We start from the raw sequence: 16,370 nt of genomic DNA, 5'->3' as shown, positions 1-16,370 counted from the left end.
GTAGATCTCGAGCAAGAGGTCGTGCTAGTAGTACGACAGTAGCCAGAGGTCGTGGACGTGGAGCAGCACCAGTGAGAGGTCTTGCTAGAGAGGTCTCTACCAAACCTCAGATTGATGACAGAGAGGACCAGGTTCCTCCAGATCCCATAGTCACACCTTTGCTTCAGGATACACTATTGAGGGTGTTAAGTGTGCTAGAGGGCTTTTCTCAGGGTGGTGGTGAAATTACCACACCATATGACTCCCGTACTAGAGAGGGGGCTCAGACCTAAGAGCAGCAACAAGCTCCAGCTGTTCAAGATGCGGTGGGGAAACTACCAGTAGATCCCGCGGTTTAGAATGATGTTGCACCAGCAGTTGGGGGTCAAGTTGCATCGATGGTTGTTCTGACAGAGGATGAGCAGCGTAGGTATGAGAGATTTCGAAAGATGGACCCACCTCAGTTTCAGGGTAGGAAGAGCGAGGACGCTCATGAGTTTCTAACTACCTGCCGAGAGTTACTAGAGGTTGTTGGATTAGCTGAGTCACATGGGGTTCGATATGCTACACTCCAGCTTCGTGGACCAGCGAGAGACTGGTGGGGGACTTATTCGGGATGTTTGCCAGTTGGATCTCCTCCAGTGACTTGGGAGCAGTTTGCTAGCGCATTCCAAGATCGTTTTATCCCATGGAGCGTGAGAGAGCAGAGTCGCTTGAGGTTTGAGAGTCTGAGACAGGATGGTTTCGGTTACAGAGTATGAGGCGCGTTTTTGCCAGTTGTCTAGGCATGCATTGGCCATTATTCCAAATGAGACAGAGAGGATCCGCAGATTTGTGAGGGGATTGACTTTCTCTATCAGGTCAGCTGTGTTTCGGACATGTAGGGAGGGGACTTCTTTCCAGTCTATTGTGAGCGTCGCCAAAGAGGCGAAATTGATGGAGAGAGAGAAGTTTGGGGACCCTAAAAGAGCTCGTATATATCAGGTCAGTTTCAGGGTGCCTCATCTAGAGGTAGGGGATCACAGAGAGTGAGTGGTTCTTTTCAGCAGCGGGGACCTATTCATGCATCTATGCCGACATTTAAGGGTGGCCAGACATCTAGGGGTTCTTATGGCCCAGGTCAGGGCTCGTACGGTTCACAGCAGCGACGTATAGGGCGAGGCAATTATAGTGGGTTTTCAGGGTCCACACAGCAGTTCCCAGGTCAGAGATTTTGTTTTACTTGTGGAGATCCCGATCATCTAATGCGGCAGTGTACTTCTCAAAGGAGTCGTGGTGGGCCTCGACCTAATTCTTCATTCCATACTAGACCACCAGCTCCACAGGGTAGAGGTCGTGGCAGAGTTCTGTCAGGTAGAGGTGTAGAGTTTCTAGTAGTGGTGTTGCAGCTCAACAGACTGAGGGTAGAGGTACCACCCAAGATGGAGGTGGACGAGGAGGCCAATACTATGCTTTCCCTGGGAGACCTGAGGCGGAGACCTCTGATGCTGTTATTACAGGTATCATCCCAGTATGCCATCGACCTGCGTCTGTGTTGTTTGATCCAGGTTCTACATTCTCTTATGTGTCTACGTATTTTGCTGCTAAATTTTATATGATATGTGATCGCATGACTATACCTATTCGTTTTTCTACACCCGTGGGTAAGCCCTTAGTGGTGGATCGAGTGTATCGATCCTGTCTTGTTTCTTTGGCTGGTATGACACTTGGGTAGACTTAATCATTCTGGGGATGGTGGACTTGGATGTTATCTTGGGCATGGATTGGATTTCTCCTTATCATGTTGTCCTTGATTGTAATGCTAAGACTGTGACCTTAGCAATGCCTGGTGTTCCGAGGGTTGAGTGGAAGAGTGTTAGTGGTTCTTATCCTAACAAGGTCATCTCTTTTATCCGTGCTCAGAGATTGGTGGAGAGGGGGTGTTTGTCTTACTTAGCTTTTATTCGGGATACTAGTGTTGAACCACATCCTATGGACTCTGTTCCCGTGGTTCAGGAGTTTCCCGATGTATTTCTTTCTGATCTTCCAGGTGTTCCTCCTGATAGGGATATCGATTTTGCTATTGGTTTGGAGCCGGGCACTAAGCCTATTTCTATACCTCCATATCGTATTGCCCCAGAAGAGTTGAAAGAATTGAAGGATCAGTTGCAGGATTTATTGAGTAAGGGTTTTATTCGCCCTAGTGTATCACCTTGGGGTGCCCCTGTATTATTTGTGAAGAAGAAAGATGGGACTATGAGAATGTGTATTGATTACAGACAGTTGAACAAGGTAACAGTGAAGAATAAGTATCCTCTTCCGCGTATTGATGACTTATTTGATCAGTTATAGGGAGCATTATTGTTCTCTAAGATTCATTTGAGGTCTGAGTATCATCAGTTGAAGATTAGGGCATCAGATATCCCTAAGACAGCTTTTCGAACTCGGTATGGGCATTATGAGTTCTAGTGATGTCCTTCGGATTGACTAATGCCTCTGCAGCATTCATGGAGTTGATGAATGGAGTGTTTCGACCATACCTTGATTCTTTTGTGATTGTTTTCATCGAGGACATCTTGGTTTACTCCAAGACTAAGGAGGACCATGTCCGGCACTTGAGGATTGTACTTCAGAGGTTGAGAGAAGAGAAGTTGTGTGCCAAGTTCTCAAAGTGTGAGTTCTAGCTTACTTCTGTGGCATTCTTAGGACATGTGGTGTCTAAGGAGGGTATTAGAGTAGATCCGGCCAAGATTGAGGCAGTTAGAGGCTGGACGCGACCTACTTCACCTACTGAGATTAGGAGTTTTGTGGGATTGGCAGGCTATTATCGACGATTTGTTCAGAGTTTCTCTACTATTGCAGCTCCATTGACTAGATTGACTCGACATGATGTGAGTTTTCAGTGGTCTGATGAGTGTGAGGAGAGCTTTCAAAAGCTCAAGACTTTGTTGACTTCTGCTCCTGTGTTGACTCTACCTGAGGAGGGTGTAGACTTTACTGTGTATTGTGATGCTTCAGGAGTTGGTTTGGGTGGTATGTTGATGCAGAAGGGGAAAGTGATTGCTTATGCTTCTAGGCAGTTGAAATCCCATGAGAAGAACTACCCTACTCATGATTTGGAGTTGGCGGCTGTGGTATTTGTACTTAAGTTATGGCGTCATTATTTGTATGGGGTGCATTGTGAGATCTTCACTGATCATCGGAGTCTTCAGTATATCTTTAGCTAGAGGGATTTGAACTTGAGGCAATGGAGATGGCTTGAGTTGCTGAAGGACTATGATGTGACCATTCTGTATCATCCAGGAAAGGCCAATGTTGTGGCCGATGCTCTGAGTAGGAAGACTCCTAGCATGGGGAGTCTTGCAGTGCTTAGTATTATGGAGAGACCATTGGCTAGAGATGTGCAGATATTAGCTAACAGTCTTGTCCGCTTGCAGATTTCAGAAGAGAGTGATGGGATGATTGCTTTTATTGAGGCTCGATCTTCTTTAGTCGAGCAAATCCGTGCACACCAGTTTGATGATGAAAAATTATGTCTCATTCGTGACAAAGTATTGAGAGGAGAAGCTAAGGAGGCTGTCCTTGATTCTGATGGTGTATTGCGGATCGGAGGCAAAATTTGTGTGCCCAAGACAGGAGATTTGATTAGATTGATTCTTGAGGAGGCCCATTGTTCTCGGTATTCCATCCATCCGGGAGCGGCGAAGATGTATCATGATCTGAGTCAGCATTATTGTGGTGTGGGATGAAGAGAGATATTTCAGACTTTGTTTCGAGGTGTTTGACTTGCCAGCAGGTCAAGTGTGAGCACCAGCGGCCCGGGGGTGTATCTCAGAGGATGGCTATTCCTACTTGGAAGTGGGAGCGGATTACTATGGACTTTGTTGTGGGTTTGCCTACCACAGTGGGTGGTTATGACTCTATATGGGTTGTTGTTGATAGGCTGACCAAGTCTGCCCACTTCATTCCGGTTCGGGTGAAATATACGGCAGAAAAGTTAGCCAAGCTATATATTAGTCAGATTGTTCGACTACATGGAGTTCCTATTTCTATCATATCAGATCGAGGTTCACTATTTACTTCTCATTTTTGGAAGGCATTACAACATGGTCTGGGTACCCAGTTAGATATGAGTACGGCATTTCACCCTCAGACAGATGGTCAATCTGAGCGGACCATTCAGGTATTGGAAGATATGCTTCGAACGTGTGTGATCGCTTTTGGTGCTAGATGGGATCAACATTTAGCATTAGCGGAGTTTGCTAATAATAACAGTTATCACTCTAGTATCCAGATGGCCCCATTTGAGGCGTTGTATGGAAGACGGTGTAGGTCTCCGATTGGTTGGTTTGATTCGGCGGAGATGGACTCTTTGGATACAGACTTGCTTAGAGATGCTATGGAGCAAGTCCGTATGATTCAGTATAGATTATTGACAGCTCAGAGTCGACAGAAGAGTTATGCAGATCAGAGAGTTAGAGCCTTGGTGTTTATGGAGGGTGATCATGTTTGGCTCCGAGTATCACCCATGAAGGGTGTGATGAGGTTCGGAAAGAAGGGCAAGCTTAGCCCTAGATTCATTGGACCTTTTGAGATTTTGAGCTGAGTGGGAGAGGTGGCCTATAAGTTGGCCTTGCCACCGAGTTTGTCGGCAGTTCATCCTGTTTTTCATGTCTCTATGCTTCGGAAGTACATTCCGGATGAATCTCATGTGCTTTCACTTGATTCTGTGGAGTTGGGTCCAGACTTGACATTTGAGGAGGAGCCTATAGCTATTTTGAATAGGCAGGTTCGAAAGCTTAGGACCAAAGAAATTTTTTCAGTGAAGGTGCAACGGAAGCACCGATCAGTGGGAGAGGCAACTTGGGAGACAGAGTCTGACATGCGTGCTAGATATCCACAACTTTTTGAAGTTCCAGGTATTTTCTTTGTTCATATGTTCGGGGACGAACATGATTTTAGTGGTGAATAATGTAATGACCCGAAAAGTCTTTTTTTTTGAAATTTTAAATATTAATTTAATTAGAGTGAATCAATTGATAATTAATTATTAAATAACTAATTTTAATTAATGCTGAATGTGTTATGTTTATTATTAGTTTCATACAACTTGACCATATAGGGAAATAAATTATTAGGGTTTGGAATTCATAATTAAAAAAAAGAGAAGGCAAGAAACTCACCTTTGCGGACGAAAGCGAAAGACAAATTGTGAAAAACTTGTGCAGCAGAACCCAGAAAAAATTAGGTAAGCAAACAAATATGTATATATAAAGCTAATTATCCATTCCTGTACAGATCGATGCATATATTTTATACATATATTGATGGACTTGAGTGTATTAGTTTAATTAATTTGGTTGGCAGATGAAGTACTACTAGAATATAAATATTTTTGTCATGTTGGAAATATGTTATTCATTATGTACTTTGGGGAAAATTTGAGTGAATCGATAAAGTATTAAGTCTTTTTCCTTTCATTGAATTTAAAGTGTATTGTTGGTACATGAAACATGGAAAAAAAAAATAATTGTCATAAGTAGGATGAACATCAAACTAAAGTGAAGTGAATGGAAAATATTAGTAATCAACGTGGGTCCCTGAAAATATTTTTTTAAGAAATATTAAAGTTTCTATGAACATTACCTATATGAAATATTATTATAATAATATAATTGTTGTATTAGATTGGAGTGGAAACGATGAAGTTAATTGGAATACAATGATTTCTTTGGAATAATAATTTAGTAGTTTATAGTGTATGCTCCAGAAGCATTGAAAAGTTATATTTTTTTGGGAGTTAGCATACCACTGGATCATAATTCTGCTACGTAAATATGAATTTTTTCGAGTGTAATTTTTAGATTCTTAGTTATTATATTATGGTTTAAATTTTGATATATTGGTATGTATATTATTTAAATATTGGGTGAATGATATTTTGTGAGTACCGTTTAAATTATGATATTGAAAAAGAAAATTGGGATGAAATTCTAGACTTGAAACTTGGAAAATATAATAGTTGAAATGTTACTTGGCATCAAGAATTACGAACTTGATTATAAATTGGGGTGTATTTTTAGGTCAAAGTTAAACACATAAAAGTGCGAGTGTTGTTAGTTCTGAAACCTTATTGTGAATATATACTTGATAGATTCCATTGGTTCAGAAGCTCAACGGAAAGGGAAGGCTCAAGTCCAAGAGTAATTATTCGATTGGCTAAGGCAAGTGGATTTTTAAACTCTTGTTAAGCGTATGAAATTCGTGTAACTTCTTGTGTGATGTTGAGAACTTATTTGTTGGTGTTGTATTCCTTCTTGTAAATTGCGCTTTGGTGTCAAAATGGTTATTTCCTCATTTTCATTTGAGCATGTCATTTGCATTGTATCTGAGACATGGTTGTGGTAACAGGATGTACCATTTCGAGGGTCGTATCGCGCGCCGTGATGGATATTATATTTTGAGGGACGTATCGCGCGCCGCGATGGTTACTATTATCGAGGGTCGTGTCGTGCGCCGCGACAGATGCATGGACAGATATGTCCCCCATGGGTCCCGGACTGATAGACAGCGGGTGTGTATTGTTAAGAAAGACATGCATCATTATACTTGACATTGCATCTCATGGCATTGCACATTTTATTATTAATGAACTTGAATACGTGTTTTGTTGATCTTGTGACTGTTTCTCTGTGAAGCTTGTGACTGTTGAATATTGAGTTGTCATCGAGAATGTGTAAACTGATAGAGTGTGGTTATTGAGTTGTGTGTTTGGTAAACTGTAAACTGTTAGGCTGTAGCGTGGAGGTTTAGATAGGGTGTAAGGAGTACCCGTATTTTGTTCACTTAACTTGTGTTTAGAGTTTGCTTGTTGGGTACCGCGTGGTTTGGTACTCACCCCTTGCTTCTACAAATTTTTTTGTAGGTTACCAATCCGGATTTTTGTGATACCTTCCATTCTCTTCGTTTCCGAGGCATCTAGTTGAGGATTGTGAGGTAGCTGTTTGTCATCTCAGCAAACTTTCCTACTCCAGTTTATGACTTTGTTTTTACTTGAAAGACAACTTCATTTTAGACTTGTATTTTATTTCAATTCTAATATTCACATTAGATGTTTGTGCACGTGACAACCTGATTTTGGGGATTGGATTAATATAACTTGGTTTCATAATAGGAATTGTTGTTGGATTGTCATTTACTTCCGCACTTTGTTAGATATTGGGTTTTAGGCTGACTTGTCTTGGTGGGATAAGACGAGTGTCATCACGCCCATTTTTGGGTCGTGATAGAGGCGAATTGCGGGTATATGTGATTTTATGTGGGTTCAAACTTAATTTTATTTTTTACATGTTATAAGAGTTATTGTATATTATTTATTAATAGAATTTCTTTAAAGCTACTATAATGTTCAAGATAATAAATGAAAATGGTTCAGTAAAATAATATAATTTTTTACGTTTTTCAATCGACCTCTAAAAAATAAAATTATAAATTTTTTTCCTATTAAATTAATACAACTTAATAAAAAATGAATTAATTTATGAAATTTAATTTTACTATCTAAATTAACTAAAAATAAATAAAATATTTTAAAAAAAAATATGCAGGGCAGGTTCATGCGGAGCGTACTATGCGAGACGAATTGAAAATGAAAAAAAGTTATGAAGGACGGGGCGAGACAAATTGAAATTTTTGTGGGTTAAGCTCAACCTGCCCCGCCCACGCCCGCACCACCCTATTGTCATCACTACCCCAAATAGTAAGGATGTGCATCGATCGGTTCAATTCGATCTTATTTATTATCAGTTCGGTTTATCAGCTTCGATTTTTAACAATAATCAAACTAATAAGATATTTTTATCAGTTTTGATCCTTAATGATTTGATTTTTGATTTAACCAAAAGAAAATACTTATAAAATAAATATATGACTTCTCTAATAAATTTGACGACGTGACATCACATTAATATAATGAAAAACTAAACAAGTCTAACACAAAGAGAAATTAAGAGAAATATGATTCTTACTTTAGATTTTGACGTTTTTTATAATGTGAAGTTGTGAACTAGTAGTCACTTTGAAGTGTGAATTCAAGGCTAACGAATAAAAAAAAGTAACTAATAAGGTATTGAGATTAATATACAATATTTATGTAGGGTAAAATGCACAATTACACGCTAGACTATGATTGAAATTTCAGAGACACACTTTAACTAAACTAAGGTCCTATTACACCCTAAACTTATTTTTTAAAAAAATTTATACATCTTTTGTCTTATGTGGCATACTCCGTGACTCCACATAATTGAGGCACATGAGAGATATTTGGATGACATGTAAGTCAAAAAAGTGCACAAAATTATTTTTTTTAAAAAAGTTCAGGAGGGTAATACGACCTTACTTTAGCTAAGGTATGTCTCTGGAATTCCGATCATAGTTTAGAGGAGATACTTGTGCATTTTCTCTTTATGTACAAGTAAATGTAGAAAATTACTAGGGAAATGCACAAGAATCCCCCTAAACTATGACCAAAATTTCAGAGACACATCTTAACTAAATTAAGAGACTATTACCTTCTTGAGCTTGTTGTTTTTTTGTAATTTTATACACATTTTTTTTTACTTGGCACACTCCATGACTCCCCACCATTGAGGCACGTGAGAGATATTTGAGTGTCACGTAAGTCGAAAGTTGCACAAAATTACAAAAAAATAAGTTCAGGGGTAATAGGACCTTAGAATAGTTAATGTGTGTCTCTGGAATTTCGGTCATAGTCTAGAGAGGTACTTGTGCATTTTTCTTAAATTACTTGTCTCTTAATGAGTTATCGATTTATCCAATAATCCAATATTACAAATCAATACTGAACTGATAACTTGATAATTTTTTTTATAAAACCAATAACAATCGTTAATTGAATAACCAATATCAATAAACCAATAACACTTTAGTTGATTCGATTTATGAATGATTTTTGCACACCCCTACCAAATAGTGCTTAATGAGATCTCATTAATTAAAGTTCTAACATAGTCTATTGGAATGGCCCAAGCATTATGTCCGATCCACAATCATTAAAAAAAATCATAAGGTCATACTTAAGCTTGCGTGTAACAGTATTTTTCGTATCCAATTGAAAGTTGTAAATACACTAGTGGTAGAATAGGACATTTTTTCATCGTATTTCAAATATATATACTGCTTATAAATAAAACGATTTTCTTGGTTCGTTATAATGTCATATATCTATAATTTGAATAATACATTTATAAAAAAAATAAGGTGTGGGATAAATTTACTATGAAAAGCTAGGGTAAAGGAAGATATAATTATCAGATAAGAAATAAAGAGAAAATGAGAAAAAGATTATTAAGATAACTACGCAATCAGACAAAATTAATCATTACATAAAATAGTATTTTCATCATTACCTAACAATGGTTTAAATATATCGATACAATATAATTTAGTTAATAATCAAAACAAACATTTTTTTTTAAACCAACAATACGATACAACACAACAGGCAACAACTATAACGTGTAGAACAAAATGATCAAGAAATGTTACTAATGACATCCTTAATTAGAAGCCCAAGAGCAGCATAAGATGAGCCACCCTCCTTCATAGCTCCATGGCACTTCTCTTTCATCTCGTTCGCCTTTCTCCTTATTTCATTCTCATCTGCGTTCTCCATCAACTTTCGTATACCACTTTCAATTTCCTTTGCACCCACAATTTCGACATTCTCATCATTCCCATGGAAATCCTTGAAATAGTCCATTCGAATCTCCACTCCCACTCCCAATTCTTTAACCAACTCAAACGCATTCATCTGTTGTTCAGCATACAGGGGCCAAGTAGCTATTGGTACCCCAAAATACAAGCTTTCAAGTACAGAATTCCATCCACAATGCGATACAAATCCACCCACTGCTGGATGAGACAGTACCGCCACTTGAGGTGCCCATCCAATCATTTTGCCAACTCCATTTGTCCTTTCAATAAACCCTTCTGGTAGCACTTCCTCAGCATTCTCGTAATTGCTCGGAAGCCCGATTTGCCCCTTTGGTGGTGGTCTTCGTAACGACCATAAAAATCTATGACCACTACACTCAAGTGCAATTGCTATTTCTCTGATCTGTTCCATTTCAAAGCTTCCCATACTACCGAAGCACAAAAACACTACAGAGGACTCTGGCTGATCATCTAACCATTTGATTATGCTCTCTGTTTCGGATTGACTGTTTCGACCATGACCTCCTTCCTTAAAATTCACCACTGGACCAACTGGATAAATTGGGGGAACTGAAAGAGACCGAAGAGGTAAAGGTTCTAGATCGGCGAATGTGTTGACCATAATACCCTTCGTCTCTTTGATTCGGGTAACAGAATCAAAGAACGTGGTGGTGATTACTGATTGATCTGTTGTCAATCTAGGCAAGAACTTCGTTGGATACGGGTTTTTAAAACCCGGGATTGTTAATTCTTCATTTGAATTTTTGCATTTGGAGGTATCGACGTGATGCTCCTTTTTCAGAGACTCGAAATGAAAACAGAGGGCAAGGAAAGCAGCATTTGAGGTGAAGAAAATGTAACTAGGAACACAAAATTCATTAGCTACGTCTATCATTGACGTGCAGAACATGTCGAGAACGAAGCCAGCAAGACGAGAATCAGATCTAGAAAAGCTGGAGTTATTTAAAAAATCTTTTACTTTTGGTTTATGACTTCGAACGAAGTTCGTGAAGAAGGTCTCCTTATTTGACATGAATCCAGCAATAGTATTTTCGTCAACAGTGATGTCAACGAACTGCAAACGGGGTATAGATGAGAGTGATTCGATGTAAGATTGAACACCGAAATCCATTGGAAGCTTCATAATGAGGATAGAGATACAGAGCCTCTCATCTCTGTTGAGAATCAGTTTTGCAATTTCAACGGCAGAGATGAGGTGACCTGCTGCCGGAGAAGGAATGAAAACAAGCTCTGCTTTCGTCCTCATTGAGGTATTTTCTTTGTATTTCTGTTAACAAATTTGTGTGTGCAATTATAAACTTAGGCCTTGGTCAAGGCCATATCATATTATATATATATATATATAGTTAATGGTGATTATTTTAAGCCAAAACTTGTATCTTGTCCAACAAGTTTTTAATAAAATCTCATTAATTGTAAGTTTTTTATTTTTACTAGTCTGCTCGAATGTGTCATGGCTGCTCCAAGCAATTAACAAGCTTAAATCATTAAAAATTCAGTAAGGTGGCACAAAAAATTGAGATTTTTCAAAAGTTTGTTTTAATTTTATATATTCAAAAATAAATTTGAGTTGAATTTATATACTAACTCAACTCAAACTTCCAAATTCTATTTTTTTAACTCTTCTCCTTTTTTTTTCCAAATATTCCACGTGTCCAAATTTTATATGTTTAATGTCGAAATGACCACTTTATCTTGCGTTTAGTTATATTATTCATGTATCAATATGGATTATGGTACAAGTAGGATTATTTTATTCTGTAATTAAAAGTATTGATTTTGAACCTTGAATATAAAAAAAAAATCTTATTGAGAGTGTCACTTCTTAATGAATTCTACATTGCGCGATTTGAATTTAATCGAAGCTCTAATGCAGATTCCAAACATCGAATTAAAAAAAAAACTAAAAAACATGTCCAAATAAGAGTTGTATATCTAATTGATATACTAGTCTAGATTAGTTTCCTGCTTGCTTCATATATGTGTATATATATATATATACATATATATACTAGTTTTCGAGCACGTGCGTTGCACGTGTAATAATTTATTAAAATAATATTAGAAAAATGTGCGATGAGTTATATGAATTTTTAAAAGAGATATATGTTACCTTTTGCCTGCAACAGAGTCTTTTCATAATAGAATTTAATCGAAATAATTAGTTAAAATGTATGTATAATATCAAATGTAACATGACAAAATATTAAGATCGACGTGCTTCGTCCAATGTCACACCAAGTTAAACTAAGAACTTCAAACAATGAATTAATCCTCTAAAATACAAGTTCATCTACAATATATCACCTCATATATAATAAAAATTAAAGATTTTTTGACCAAAATAAGCCATTCTATAAATCAATTCACCAAAATAGTATGTTTTTAATTTTGTTTACAAAACTAGTATAAACGTGGTTCACAATAACGTTTTATACTTTATTTATTTTTTAAAAAATTTATTTTATTTTAAAAAATTTAATGAGAAAAGGGACGGTCTGCTAACGACGTTAAATAATAATACGTAACTGGAAATTACGTTTTAACTCTAATACGTTATTGCGAATAACAGTTTAAGCATATATAATTTATTAATAATACGTAACTGGAGATTACGTTTTAACTCTAATACGTTATTGGGAATAACGTTTTAAGCATATATAATTTAATAATAATACGTAACTAAAAATTACGTTTTAACTATAATACGTTATTAGGAATAACGTTTTAAGCATATATAATTTATGCCTTCCCTAGAACAAAAAAACCCCAATTTAGTTATATAAAATTGGGGAAGAAGCTCGTTCCTCCGAGGGTGGTTCTTTTTCCATTGAAGCGTAAAACATAAATTAGCCCCTTCTCCTCTTTCTCTCTCTTCTCTGTGTTTTTTTTAAACGAGAAAGATAAAAGGTATTATCGCACTCGATTGCAACCCGTATTTCCCCAAACTCGCCGGCACTCGGCTGAGACCAAAACGACAAATTGGGGAAGAAAACCCTCCAAGAAAACCCACTTCATTCTCCAAAGCTACCTTCAAGTTACAAGGGATGAAGAGAACTAGCATCAAATCTCGCTCCAAAGGCACAATGGAGTTGATGAATGTTGTATCTGAAGAGTGTACGAATTTGGAAGACCACCATCTTCTTGTTCTTCCATAGTTGATGCTTAATCTTACTCTATTTGAAATCGTTTTGCTCTATACAAGAGATTTGAGAGTGTTGATCGAGTATTGTAGTTTAAACACTGCAGATTGGAGGTGAAATTTTCAAAACTTTGAAAACGGCTGCAGATCTGCTTTAAAAAGGTAAAAAAAACTTTGATAAAGAAGAGTTCTTTTTGTGATTCAGGTAATTTTGTCATACATTGATTTAGTTTATCTTATTATTGATGAATTTGTTATTTTCCTTTGGTGAATTGATTTATAGAAACTTATTTTGGTCAAAATTCAGATTTTAATGTTGATGTAGGTTAGCCTCTGCCACTCTTACCAAATCTTTGGTAAGTGAAAGCAGTAAACTGTTGTGCTTTTGATCGTTTCTGTCATATAAACATAATTTACAACCACTATATATTTAACAACTCTTGCACTCGTAGATTGAGAAAAGCTTCTAAGTTACGTTGTATTCTTACTTCTGTATAGGTATTTATTTTATGGCTGCTAATAATGCATACCAATTGGATCCCGGTCCACTTGATCCGTCTGTATTAAATGGAAAGCTCACTCATAGGTCACGAGATATATGGATAGGGAATGATGATATGATTTTGAACACAAGAAAATATGATGGGAAGTTTTGGGACCTAGTAAATGAGCATCCCATTCATCCACGAGTCCTAGATGTGATTAAACTATCTGGAATATATAGTGTTTATAGGTCTCATAGGCCTCTTATTGATCGTAGCTTAATCACCGCACTAGTTGAGAGATAGCCTCCTGAGACTCATACATTCCACTTTAGGACGGGTGAGAGTACAATCACTTTACCGGACGTGGAGATATTGTATGGCTTACCTGTGAAAGGTAATGCAGTAGTTGGGTATGAGCCACAGAGGTCTGTAGTGGATTGGAAAAATATTTGTCAAAGATTATTAGGTTTTAGTCCACAACCTCAAGACTTTAAACATAGTAGTCTCAAGGTTTCTGCGCTTAATGCACACTTGCGACTTCAACCACGATTACCCGACTTGGCAACACAGGATATGGTCAATGAGAAAGCTAGGTGTTATATGTTTTGGATGATTGTTGGTTTACTATTAGCAGACACATCTGGTGGTCTTTTAAAGCTTATGTACTTGCCTATGCTGGAGGATATCACTACAGTAGGGTCTTACAGTTGGGGTAGTGCAACCCTAGCATATTTGTATCGTTTTCTTTGTAAAGCCTCCCAAAGTAGCCAAAATGAGATTGCTGGATTCCTACCACTACTTCAGGTACACTCAATAATTACACTAAATTTTATCTAGTTTATAATTATCTATTATGTCCAGATTTGGGCATGGGAGAGAGTTACCGTCCTTACGCCTCAGATTGTAGTAAAAAGAGATACAAGAAATATTTTCCCTGTTGGTTTACCAAGGGGTCCACATGCTGCTAGATGGTATGCACATTTTAGTTGGACCGATACTACCAAACACGTGTTAAGAGTTTTCAGGGATGCGCTGGATTCCATGACATAAGATCAGGTAAGATTTTGTACTAATTTTCTCTTAACTTTCGTATATATTGTAATTGTGAGTATTTTTTTATAGTTTATTTGGGAACCATATTCTTCTGACATAATTGAGAGTCTTCCCGAATATTGCCGCGTTGGAAGAGACATATGGCGTGCTAGAGTTCCAATTTTTTGTTGGGATGTTGTTGAGGTTCATTTACCCGATCGAGTTATGAGGCAATTTGGATTGGTACAAGCGATACCATCTTCATTTGCATTTGACGCTACACATTTTAACCATGATCGTCGAGGAAGATCAAACACAAATTGAGAGTTAGAGCATGCACAATGGTTGCATTTTTGGAACCATATTGATCAATATGTATGGAATGCACCAATCCTTCATGGATCACTTCGGTATGATGATCCCTACCTTATTTGGTTTAGACGTATTACTCGTTTTGTCATTGGTAATCCTATTTCGAGTCCTCAACAACAACAAGGTTACGTGCCTAATGCAACGACATACGAAACAATGGTAAGTTTGATATTAGCTTATTAATTGTTGGAGCATAAATGATTTCTTTCGAACTATAGCTAGAATGGGTTAATTTTGAATTTTGAGGCAAGTTTTGTTATTTTGGACAGGTGCGTCATATTCATTTGATGGTTAATAAAGCAATATCTCTCAGTGAAAATCCATCAATGGAGGAATTTTACGGGTTTTGTGCAATGGTGCGGGATGAAGGATCTAATTGTTTGGCATATGTGCAAGAGGCAGATAGGACTCAGTTCAAGCAAATTATAGAAGAGAGGATCTAATGTCTGACCATTTGCATCCTCCTATTCGTTGGCGAGGAAAAGGTGGTGTTGCGGGTAGGAAGGTACGTGCTATTGAGAGAGGTCGAGCACCTATTGAAATGAGTGAAGATGATCAAACCACACAATATTCCCAAGCAGTTTCGAATTATGAACCAACAAACATTGAGAATGTGACGTACACGACAACACAGACTCCACAAATATCAAGGAATCCAAGTCTTTCATCACTTGAAAATGTATTTGGTAGTAATCAACCTCAACATTTTGACAACGCCCCAAACTTTATGGATGGTGATGAGTTGGAGGATGCGAATCAAGGTGCAAGCCAAGGTGGTGAACCATCAATGAAGAAAAAACGTACAATCATTCCTAAGCTTTGTAGGACTGGTATGTTAAAATCTTCACATTATTCTTTGAAAAAGTGTTTCTTTTTAGTTGAATAACTGAAAAGTTGTTCCTACTTTTAGGGAGTCATTATCTTAATCAGCACGGCCAAAAGAACAAAACAAAAGTTTCTGTGTTGACAAAGAAAAAAGGCAAAGGATGATTCTGTGAACCGCCCCAGACTGTGGTGGATTACATTCGGTATGTTGTTGTATTGAATTTGTGGACACATCGCGAGTGGTAATTTGCTTTAACTCCTGTTAATTTAGTTTTAGTTTGATGCCCAGATTTTGGGGCAGTGGTAAAGTTGTGTTTTTTATTTAGCTTATGTAATTTAGCTTTAATTTGCAGTGAATTTCATGCTTTATTGTTGTTGTTGTTGTTTATTGTATTGGTTTATGTTAAAAAGATGTGCTGTTGCAGCTGTTATTTATGAGCTTTCTGGGAAGTATTAGTTCCAATTGTGTTGATTAGAATTTTGTTCAATCAAATCAAGTACTAGTTGGGGTCGACTGTAATTATATTTCCATCCTCTTTATTCAGGATTCAGTTCTGATGTTCCTGTTTGAACTTTGAGCAAAGCAAGGCCTAACTTCTTCTTTTTTGTCGACATAACTCTAGTTTCTTATGGCACTGATTGTTGAAGCTTGTATTTCTGCAAGCTGTGTAAATGTTTTTATGCCATAAATGTTGCTCCTTTGCTGGCTTTTTTAAGTTTTGTAATGTTTTATGCCGTAAATGTTTTTATCCTATTTCTTTTCTCCTTTCTATTTCTGTATGTTGCATTTTTAAATT

The 16,370-nt window shown here is 37.3% G+C and overlaps 4 protein-coding genes across 4 annotated transcripts; 3 read left to right on the top strand and 1 right to left on the bottom strand.

Moving 5' to 3' along the window:
- Positions 1–528: 528 nt before the first annotated feature.
- Positions 529–4,930, top strand: LOC138337531 (uncharacterized). Its single transcript, XM_069287446.1, has 9 exons — positions 529–620; positions 864–963; positions 1,065–1,388; positions 1,882–2,140; positions 3,262–3,408; positions 3,511–3,637; positions 3,901–4,025; positions 4,116–4,286; positions 4,704–4,930. The coding sequence occupies exons 1-9, from the start codon at positions 529–531 to the stop codon at positions 4,928–4,930; spliced, it is 1,572 nt and encodes a 523-aa protein (XP_069143547.1).
- A 4,431-nt stretch (positions 4,931–9,361) lies between these two features.
- Positions 9,362–11,622, bottom strand: LOC101258876 (anthocyanidin 3-O-glucosyltransferase 2). Its single transcript, XM_004243604.5, has one exon. The coding sequence runs from the start codon at positions 10,961–10,963 to the stop codon at positions 9,515–9,517; it is 1,449 nt and encodes a 482-aa protein (XP_004243652.1). The 5' UTR covers positions 10,964–11,622; the 3' UTR covers positions 9,362–9,514.
- Positions 11,623–12,803: 1,181 nt separating this feature from the next.
- LOC112941879 (serine/threonine-protein phosphatase 7 long form homolog) lies at positions 12,804–15,191 on the top strand. Its single transcript, XM_026032218.2, has 6 exons — positions 12,804–12,834; positions 13,358–13,592; positions 13,677–14,148; positions 14,467–14,606; positions 14,817–14,907; positions 15,018–15,191. The coding sequence occupies exons 1-6, from the start codon at positions 12,804–12,806 to the stop codon at positions 15,189–15,191; spliced, it is 1,143 nt and encodes a 380-aa protein (XP_025888003.2).
- Positions 14,467–16,004, top strand: LOC101249472 (uncharacterized). The gene is made up of 3 exons (XM_019215015.3): positions 14,467–14,907; positions 15,018–15,578; positions 15,659–16,004. Exons 2-3 carry the CDS (start codon positions 15,191–15,193, stop codon positions 15,736–15,738), a joined length of 468 nt encoding a protein of 155 aa, XP_019070560.1. The 5' UTR covers positions 14,467–14,907; positions 15,018–15,190; the 3' UTR covers positions 15,739–16,004.
- Positions 16,005–16,370: the final 366 nt, after the last annotated feature.

The sequence above is a fragment of the Solanum lycopersicum genome, chromosome 7, assembly GCF_036512215.1.
Source record: "Solanum lycopersicum chromosome 7, SLM_r2.1".
Lineage (NCBI taxonomy): Eukaryota > Viridiplantae > Streptophyta > Magnoliopsida > Solanales > Solanaceae > Solanum > Solanum lycopersicum.
Note: the sequence above shows the minus strand (reverse complement) of the source record. Positions and strands in the feature narration are given on the sequence as shown.

Bases quoted from the DNA above. Each gene is read 5' to 3' on its own strand.
- LOC112941879 (XM_026032218.2), top strand. From the start codon at position 12,804: ATGGAGTTGATGAATGTTGTATCTGAAGAGT. The intron at 13,593-13,676 runs GTCTCATAGGCC...ATTCCACTTTAG, and splicing joins GGAATATATAGTGTTTATAG to GACGGGTGAGAGTACAATCA. The intron at 14,149-14,466 runs GTACACTCAATA...ATTTTTTTATAG, and splicing joins GATTCCTACCACTACTTCAG to TTTATTTGGGAACCATATTC.
- LOC101258876 (XM_004243604.5), bottom strand. From the start codon at position 10,963: ATGAGGACGAAAGCAGAGCTTGTTTTCATTCCTTCTCCGGCAGCAGGT.
- LOC138337531 (XM_069287446.1), top strand. From the start codon at position 529: ATGGGGTTCGATATGCTACACTCCAGCTTCGTGGACCAGCGAGAGACT. The intron at 2,141-3,261 runs GTAAGGGTTTTA...TGTATCATCCAG, and splicing joins TCAGTTGCAGGATTTATTGA to GAAAGGCCAATGTTGTGGCC. The intron at 4,026-4,115 runs GTTCACTATTTA...ACCCTCAGACAG, and splicing joins TTCTATCATATCAGATCGAG to ATGGTCAATCTGAGCGGACC.
- LOC101249472 (XM_019215015.3), top strand. From the start codon at position 15,191: ATGTCTGACCATTTGCATCCTCCTATTCGTTGGCGAGGAAAAGGTGGT. The intron at 15,579-15,658 runs GTATGTTAAAAT...TCCTACTTTTAG, and splicing joins TCCTAAGCTTTGTAGGACTG to GGAGTCATTATCTTAATCAG.